A 10050-nucleotide genomic window follows, 5' to 3' on the forward strand; every position below is an offset into this window, starting at 1 on the left:
CTCTAAGGCTACTTTTGATATCCCAGAGCCACTCCATATTGAGAGGCCCGTAGTTGAGCCTATACCTTGGATGGCGAAAGGCTCCACAAAAAGTTCGATTGTTAATCCCAACGCTTGGGCTACTCAGAATTACTCTATTGTCGAAGATCTAACTCAGATCCCCTATGCGATGTCAGCATTAGAGGTACTCCAATCGTGTCCTACATAAAGGAGTGCATTGTTCGCTGCGATCATAGTAGTAGATCCGAAGAACTCTCTTGTTATAACATTTGATATGTCAAGTGCTAAGAAGAGACTCCCTCATCACATGGCTTTCCAAATTAAATCTACATATCAGAAAATGAATATATTTCGAACTGTAGTTGATGAAGGGGCTTCCACACATGTCATGTTGGAAGGCTATCGGGTCTCCAGAAGTTGTTCCTTCCCCTACTCTCCTTACCGCATTCGATGGTCATTCTCATAGGCCTCATGGAATTCTTCCAGCCTTTCCCGTCTGTGTTGGGGGCAAGGTTGTCAATGTCGAGGTAGAGATAGTTGATGCCAACCTTGATTATAATATTTTATTGGGTCGAAATTGGGTTTATGAAATGGATGTTATTATTTCATTGTTGTTTCGCATCCTATGCTTCCCCCATGAAGGGAGAATTGTTACAATTGATCAAATGGCTTATTCTCCTAATGATCCCAATGCATATTCTGACTCTACCATTGCCTTAGTGAAGAATTCCAAGCAACATGTGGAGAATTTGGGTGTTGGAATGTATTCCTCATTTATGGGTACTTTTTATATTCCTTCTCCTATTGTTCATGTTAATTCCATTTCATCCTCCAAGGCCGCTCCTCGAACAGGTTCGTTCAAAACTCATTATTTCTTATCCTTGTACGTTACCCCCCTCTACTCCCACATTAGAAGAGGGGCAAGTAGGTGGAATGGCATACCCTATATCTACAACAGAAATTGTGTACCAATCTATAGTGAATTCTACAGATTCTGATCCCATTCCTCTCCCATCAGAGGATTTGGATGGTGATGTGGCTCTGGTCTGGACTCTTGACTCTACTTCAGCTATGGATTGCCTTGACATAGTATTACTATCTAAAGACGCAATCCTAGAAGAAGTGATTGGTGCAAAAAGACCGTGTGATGATTTGCATCATCAGTCATATTTTCTCCTCGATTTGCATCAAGTTGAGTCAAATTTAACCAGTCTGTCTTCAATTGGAAATGTTCATAAAATTCTAAATCCTTTGGCCTCAACATAAATTTTTGTTGAAGTTAATATGTCCAATATTTCGGGAACCATTCCAGTGAACATTTACAGGAATCCCAATATTATCGAGAATATCTTCATCGGAGCTACATGTTCCCTTGAAGAAATCAAGATTTATACCGACCTTTTTAAATAATTCTGAGATGTGTTTGCTTGGTCTTATGAAGAAATTCCTGGAATCAATCCATTGATAGTTCAACATGAGATCAAAACATACGAAAACGATAAGCCTGTATGAAAAAATCTTTGACCGATAAATCCTAGGAAAGAAAAAACTATTAAAGCTAAGGTTGAAAAGTTTCTTAAGGCAAGTTTCATATACCTCGTTCCTTTAACTGAATGGGTCTCAAATCCAGTCCTTGTCGATAAAAAATAAGGAACGATCCGGGTATGCATTGACTTTAGGGATTTGAATAAGGATTGTCCTAAAGATAATTTCCCCACTCTGTTTATCAATCAGATCATTGATGAGTGTGCTGGAAATGAGGTGTTCTCCTTCATGGACAATTTTTCAGGATATAATCAAATAACTATCCATCCTAAATATCAACGCAAGACAACATTTATTTGCTCCTGAGGGACATTTGCATACAAGAAGATGAATTTTGGCCTAAAAATGATGGAGCTACTTTTCAGTGGGACATGTCTTATGCTTTCCACGACATCAAGCACACAATAGAAGCATATTTGGATGACCTAGATGCTCGTTCTCGACAAAGTATTGATCATCCACATCACCTTCGTTTGGTTTTTGAACGATGTCGTCACTATAGGATCCACTTGAATCCTAATAAATGCATTTCACTATCACATCTCGTCGGTTATTGGGATTCATTATGTCCAATGAATGGATTCGTGTTGATCCCTTCAAGGTTGAGGCAATACTTTAGTTTCCTCCCCCATCGATGGTTTGTCAACTTCAAAATCTCCAAGGTAAAGCCAATTTCTTAAGGAGATTTATCGTAAATTATGCCTAGATCACGAAAGGGTTTGTGCGATTACTGAAGAAAGGAGTCCCATTTGTTTGGGACGATTTCGCTCAGCGCTCCTTCGATGCTTTGAAAAAGGCATTGACCTCTACTCCTCTTTTGAGTCCACCCGATTATAGCAGGGATTTCCTCTTATATCTCGCTGCGGAAGAATCAACCACTAGTATGGTTCTGGTTTAGGAATACCATGCTCTTAGAGACCATGTGATTTATTATCTAATCTGAAGCTTAATCGGTCCTGAACTTAGGTATTATCATATAGAGAAATTGGCTTTGGTAGCAGTTCACGCGATCTAGTAACTTCATCATTATATTATGCTTGCAAAAAGTTTTGTGTTGGATGATGTCAACCCATTTTAATTTTTCCTCAGTAGGCAAGTGATTGGGGGCAAATATAATAAATGGATTGTCTTCTTACAGGAATTCGATCTCGAATTTATGTTAGCCAAGTCCAAAAATATTTAGTATTCGTAGAATTGATTTCAAAGTTGCCTTGTGAAGAGGATGTTGTTTATGAAGAGTCATTTCCTGATGAACATATCTTCCTATTCTCTTCACACGATCCTTGGTATGGAGATGTCATAGTATATTTCTAGACTTTGAAGTTTCCTCAGACTTTTTCTAAGGATGAACGTAGAAAATTACATCACCTAGCCATATATTATATTATTATCAGTGACACTTTGTATCTTCATGGGATTGACTCAATCTGTAGGCGTTATTTAACCTTAGAATAAGTTGATTCTGTTCTTAATGACTTCCATAATGCATCTTGTGGAGGTCATCTATCTAGGCTTGCTACAACCTAAAAAACATTACGTATAGGGTATTTTTGGCCCTCGATTTTCAAATATTGCATGGCAGCAGCCAAAAGGTGCCATCCTTAATAGGTATATACTCAGAAAATGTGAACTCATCCAGCTCCACTTTTCCCCGTCATCACTGTCGGTCCTTTCATAAAGTGGGGTATTGATTTTACGACTTGTAACCTGACTTCGACTAAGGGTCACAAGTACATTATCGTAATGGTGGAATAATTTACGAAGTGGGCTGAAGCTATGCCTACTTTCAAAAATGATGATGAGACAACAACTCTTTTCCTATTCAGCCAAATAATTTCACGTTTCGGTATTCCAAGGGAGATTTTCACTGATCAAGACAATCATTTTCAGAATAAGATGATGTTTGAATTGGCTTTAAAGTTGGGTTTTCAGAAGAAGAATTCATCTCCATACTATCCTCAAGCTAATGGTTAGGTTGATGCCATGAATAAATCCCTCAAAACTATCCTGCAAAGTACAATTAATAAAGCTAGATCCAACTGGCACATCATGCTATATCCTGTGCTTTGGGCATACCAGATTTCTGTTAAGATCGCCATGGGTTTTACTCCTTTTCAACTAGTTTACGGTTTGGAATCAATCTTCCCTATGGAATGTGAGACACCATCTTTTAAATCAGTAGTTGAAATTATTCTAGACACATCTAGTCTTGAAGAACACCTTATTCATTTGGAACATCTCGATGAGCAACGTCAAGATGCAGCCACAATAAATGAGGCTCATAAAAAGAGAGTAAAGACCCAATATGACAAGATTATGCATCCTAGGTTTTCTTTGAAGGTGACCTCGTCTTGGTCTATGACCAAGATAAGGACACCTTGGGGGCATGCAAGTTCAAACCCATGTGGTACAATCCATTTATCATTAAAAAGGTCTTGAAAAAATGTGCATATGAGTTGGTTGACTTTGAGAGAAACGTGTTATCTGAGCCCAGAAATGGGCTCTACTTTAAGAAGTATTATGCCTATGTTGTTTCCTAGCATTTGATTTGTTTTGTAAATATTGTACATTTTTATTTTTGTGTATGGGTCTCGTGGTGATGTTTGTATTTTGATCTGCTTTGGAAGGTTTCGATGGGTGATAAGGTGTATCTAGGATTTATCGATGGTGCTAGTAGACATACTCAGAACTTAGCTTCCGCCGCTTGGGTAATATATTATCCATCTGATCAGGTCTTATTCTCAAGAGGCATATTTATCGGTCCCGCATCCAATAATATGGTTGAATATAGTGCTGTCATTAATTTACTATCCGAAGCAATATCTTTTGGTATTGAATTGTTAGTGGTTTATTTGGATTCACAACTGGTGGTGTATCAATTAAGTAACATATATCATGTGAGAGATCCTTTATTACATCGCCAATTTCTGAGTGTGAGATTATTTGTTTTTTCTAAATAAAACTATTTTTTTTTTTGAATCAGGCTATTCTATTAGTAGTACAAAAAGTCAAAAAATTACATAAGTGTTACGACAGGGCCATGGCCCTGTAACTTCTACCGAAAGATTGACAATTTGCCCAAATTATACATACCCAAAATTGAACAGGTACAAAAATTGGATGCTGAGCATGGACATGCTGTGACAGACTAACATAATGACACATGACATTACTTGATCTAAGACTGATAAACATAAGAACCCTTATAGCCGACACATAGATTTGGAAATCCAGACGGAAACCGAACACATACAGATAACAAGGTACGAAAACAATGCGTAGCTTTCCTTTCCAGGCTGCTGAGGGCGAACTGATTGGTTGAATTAATCCTCGTCTGTGGTATATGGCTCTTCCTCCACCTTGCCCCTAAATTGCTGAGAGTCATCCAAGTCCGAGAGAGGGACCACCGGGCTGGTATGGATCCTCTGAGCCGGTTCGCTTGGGCCCGCAAGGGCAGCTTGAGTAGCCGGAGAGGAACTTTCCCTGGTAGGGCGTTGCATATCAATTGCGGGCACCTGACTGTGGGATGCGCTGCATGTCCGCATTTTGGTATATCTCCTCTCCAAGGCGCGCTGCCACGTCCAGTTGCTCTGCCATGGAAGCCATGCTGGTCAGATGTTACCTCGGCAGAGGAAGAAGGAGAAATTGCGGTCCTCCGAGCTGAAGCCCGACCCCGAGAGCCTCCTCGTCGGCTGCTCATTCTGAGGCGCTCCCTCTGCATTGCTGAGTTTGCCACAGAGCAGGAATGTCCCTGCGCAATCCCCCACCTTACCAGAGAATGCTCCAACGCTGCAGCGGAGTGCCCAACAGCTTCGAATGAATGCCAGAATGTGACAGAGGCTCCCGGGATATGAAGCGCCATCGCAGAGAGTTGCAGGAGGACAATAAAGGCAGACAAGACTGGTAATAACTCCCGCGTAGGATCATCTGCATGCGCCCTTATGAAGCAGGCTGCAGGGTGCTGCGTGGCACGTCTGGGCTGACACATGCCCATGTGACGCACCAGCTGTGGGCTGCGCGGCCTATTAAACACCCGCATCCGGGAGGGAGAGATCTTTTTGCACCAAAGAGATGCAGTCCTTTTTGAGTTGGTCATCATCTACCATGTCCAGTGAACCTGAGAAGTATGGTATTCGCTGAGATACGCCCTGGTTAGCCATTCTGTCTGCTACCTGGTTTGCTGTTCTTCTTACATGTTGGAAGGTTATGCTTTGAGGATTTTTTAGCTTTTCCTCCAGTGATTCCATTCTACTGAGCAATCTCCAACTTGATGCAATCTTGACTGCGGTAGCCCCTGCCTGTAATCTTTTAGCAGTGGCTATGAGAATGAACGAGTCTCCTTCAACCTCAAGAGGGAAGAAGTGCTTTTGTTCTGCTATGCAAATCCCTTCCCAGAGTCCTTCCAATTCTGCTGCATTGTTGGTGTCTTTACTAATTGCTCCATAGTATATATGCAATAATGCTCCTGTGTGGCTTCTGAAGATTCCTCCAAATCCGGTAGGCCCGGGATTACCTTTGGCCGCCCCGTCAAAATTTAGCTTGTATGAGGTGGTAGCGGGTGGGGACCAGGATAACGGGGAGGAGGAGCTGATTGAGGGACGGGCGATGACCTTGGCTAAGGAGGAAAGGTCTAGAATCCATTCTTTCAATATGTTGCGCTCCTGCTGAGATTCTGGCATGTCTGTATCATACCACGTCCTGATGACTAAGGTTTCCTGAATGTTTTTTTTGAAGGTAAGCCACAGAGCGTCTATTGTCCGGTAGGTATTATTGAAGATTCTGTAGTTTCGTTCCTTCCAGAGAATCCAATACAAAAAGCCTGGGATAAGACTCCATAGCGTGTTGAGAAGTTGGCTTTTGAACGGGTCCTTAGTCCAGTTCTTGATAGTTTCTGTTACATCCTCCATCCTTGCGTCCGATCTCATGTTGCATTTTTCAACTTTCTCCCATAGTTGCTTGGCGAGTAGACATGTTTCCATTAAATGACTAATGGTCTCAGAGTTGAGATTGCAATTTGGGCATCTTGATGGCCCAATGAATCCCCGTTTTATCAAGTTGTCCCAGGTGAGTATGTGCCTTTTACTTAGAAGCCATAAGAAAGTTGAAATCTTGGGCCATAGACCTGGTAGCCAAACTTTTCCCCATATTTGATCCTTGTCTGCCTGGATGTCTGAATAGCGCAGTTGATGAGCTTCTTTAGTGGTAAATGTTCCTTTGGGTGTATGACCCCATCTTAGTCTGTCCTGCTGGTTGGAGTAGCGAATTCTTCTGTATGTGAGTTCCTGATCGATGTCAGAATGCGTTTCTCCCTGCCAGTCCATCTGCCAGAGGTTAGCTGATTTCCAGATTTGGAAGTCATGGTGCGTGGATTGTTGCCAGAATTGGTGGACACGGGTGAGGTTCCCCTGTTGCATATGAATTTGCCAAAGAGGCTTTTGAAATAAAGTTGCTAGTTTAGGGAGTTGCTGCCACGAATCCTCCCAGAACCTTGCTGTTGTGCCTGAGTGAATTTCCCAGAAGCTGTGCTCTTGAATGAAATTGCTGTGAAGCTTTGCTGTGTTCCAGATGGGTGATCCTTGGGTTGTGGCGTTGATTCTTATGAGATCGTTCCATTGACTTCCCGGGGCATATTTTGCTTGCCATAATCTGGCCCATGGTGAATGAGGTTTGGAGATCCAGTTCCACCACATTCGAGCTCCCATTGTGTTATTGCTTTGGAGAGGATCCCTTAATCCTAGCCCTCCTTCGGATTTGATTTTACAGACTTCTTTCCAGTTAACAAGGGCCCATTTTCTATTCAGTCCAGAGGAGCCCCATAGGAAGTTGCGCTGAAGGTTACAAATGGCTTTAAGGACCCATTTTGGAGCTGCCATGATGGAAAAAAGATACAATGGCATTGCTTGTAAGACTGATTTGATTAAGACGAGTCTGCCTGCCATATTTAGAGCACGGAAAGTCCATGATGAAAGCTTAGATTCTAATTTATCAAGGAGAGACCGCCAAGAAGCATGTTTGATGGCAGAGTCTGATAGGGGAGCCCCAAGGTATTTGGAAGGCAGATGGGAAATGGTGAACCCCAGAATTCTGGCAATATTCCTCTGCGTAGTGGGGGGGGGGGGTGTTGAAGAAGAAGAGCTGAGATTTCGAGGCGTTTATGGTTGTGCCAGAGGCTTCAGAGAAGAGGGAGAGTAAAGATTTGAAGACAGAGGCTTCTTGCGAGGAAGGATGGCTGAATAACATGGTATCATCAACAAACTGCTGATGAGACTGAGGATTGAGACCATGGATGGAGATACCTTTTAGAGCTTGTGAGGAAACGACGGATTTGAGAAGCCTGCTGAGCCCTTCTGCCATTAGAACAAAGAGAAAAGGTGAAAGTGGATCCCCCTGTCTAATGCCACGGGAGGGACGAAAAGGAGATGAGGGTGAACCATTCAGCAGGACAGAGAAGCTGGGAGAGGAGATAAGGTTCATGATCCATCTGGTCCAAGTTGCGCTAAAACCAAAAGCCAAAAGCATTTTGTGAATGTACTTCCAACTGAGTTTATCAAAGGCTTTAGAGAGATCTAGTTTTAGAATCATACCTGGTTTTTTGAGAAGCTTTAATGAGTGAATTACCTCATTTGATAGAATTATTCCATCCATGATCTGCCGACCTTCTACATATCCCGTCTGTTCTGGAGAGATGAGTAGAGGAAGGAGTGGTTTAAGCCTGTTCGCTATGACCTTTGAGATGAGCTTGTAGATAACATTGCATAACGCTATTGGTCTATATTTTTCCGGCCTGTTTGGTTCTTCTCCTTTGGGAACCAATGCTATGAAGGTGGAATTAAGGGCAGGGAGGATCCAGTGCATGATTCTGGATTCCTCCACTAGTTCCCAAACCTCAGCTTTAATGAGCTCCCAAAATTCATGAAAGAAATTGGTTGTAAAGCCATCCGGCCCAGGAGCCTTGCCATCTTTAAGTTGAGCCATGGCTTCTTCGACTTCCTGTAGAGTCGTGGGCTGCAGCAGTTTATTATTGTGATCCTCCGTTATGATTCGAGGAATGTGTTGCGTGATGGTTCTGATTGCTTCATCCCTATTACCTGTGGGCTCCTTGAGAATATCTCTAAAATATCCTATGAATTCCTTCTCCATATCCTCATGTGCTTCGACTCTTTCCCCTTGTTGATTGTTTATGAATGTAATGTTATTGTGCATTCGCCTTTGGTTTTATGGAAGAATTTTGTATTCTTCTCCCCCTCTTTTAGCTAGCTGATTCGGGATTTTTGACGCCAGAGAGTTTCTTCTTGTTTCCTGCGCTCTTCAATTTGATTCTAGAGGATCTGCTCCTGTTGTGTTTGTTCATCTGTTCTGCCTTCTAGAATGAAAGTTTGTTGAAGTGCTTTCATTTGCTGTTCCAGTCCTTGGCGATTCTCCTGAATGTTACCAAAATGTGTGCGATTCCAGACTTTGAGGACTTGTTTTAAGTTTTTCAGCTTTTGCTGGAATTGATACATCTTTGCTCCCTCTGGCGGAATATAGGATTTCCATGCTTCTTTTACCACTGTCTTGAAATTGGTATGTGTGAGCCAGAAGGATTCGAATCGGAAAGGTCTATTACAACAATTGCCTGGCCTGGACCATTGTAGCAAAATTGGCCAGTGATCGGATCCTCCTTGGGGAATGATGGAGGTGTTGAAGTCCCCTCCCAGGTGGATTGCATTGTCCGAGATGAAGAACCTGTCAAGCCTTGAGGCTATGTGGTGAATGCCTCGACGCTTATTTGTCCAAGTAAAAATTCCATTGGAGGTTGGAATATCCATGAGTTGATTGTTCTGAATGAATTCTCTGAGGCCAGTGCTGTCACTGTCGAGCCTGATTCTGCCTCCTTTTTTCTCCTCCATAGATTTTATGATGTTGAAGTCTCCGCCACCGATCCAGAGGGGAAATTGCTTGTTTTCATTGAGGATGGAGATTGTTTCCAGAAGATCAAGTTTTTGCTGAATTGTCTGCGGAAAATACACATTTGTGAGATGCCCATGAATATTGGTGCCGATGAGGTGGAAGCAAGCTTGGATAAGATGAAGGGTGGCATGGAAATCATATAATGAAATAGTCTGCAGGTTCCACAGAATGGAAAGTCCGCCTGAGGCCCCAGAGGCATCTACCGAAATAGAGCTGCTACCTGCCCAAATCTTGTTTCGAATTCTTTCAATAGCTGCATTGCTGCTTTTTGTCTCTTGAAGAAAAACTATGGAAGGTTTTTCTTGTTGAATCAGGTTTTTGATCATTCGATGCTTTGAGGGGCTGTTGAGTCCTCTCACATTCTAGGAAATGAGCTTCATGTAAACTGAGGTTTGGGTTTATAGAATTTTGTCAACTTAGGGAATCGCCCCGATTCCACAAGTATAAATAAAACTATTATATTAACATAAAAGGGGGATAATTTACATCTAGACCGTAGTAAAAAACAACTGCCCTGTAGAAGCGGCAGAGAGTAACAAAAACACTGCCCATGAC

The 10050-nt window shown here is 42.2% G+C and overlaps 1 protein-coding gene across 1 annotated transcript; it reads right to left on the minus strand.

The window, feature by feature from the left end:
- Positions 1 to 8864: 8864 nt before the first annotated feature.
- Positions 8865 to 9821, minus strand: LOC149187670 (uncharacterized). The gene has a single exon (XM_089409728.1). It carries the CDS (start codon positions 9819 to 9821, stop codon positions 8865 to 8867), a length of 957 nt encoding a protein of 318 aa, XP_089265854.1.
- Positions 9822 to 10050: the final 229 nt, after the last annotated feature.

The sequence above is a fragment of the Pinus tabuliformis genome, chromosome 3_1 (assembly GCF_031772625.1).
Source record: "Pinus tabuliformis cultivar Carrire ecotype Pingquan chromosome 3_1, CPIR1, whole genome shotgun sequence".
In the NCBI taxonomy this organism is placed as follows: domain Eukaryota; kingdom Viridiplantae; phylum Streptophyta; class Pinopsida; order Pinales; family Pinaceae; genus Pinus; species Pinus tabuliformis.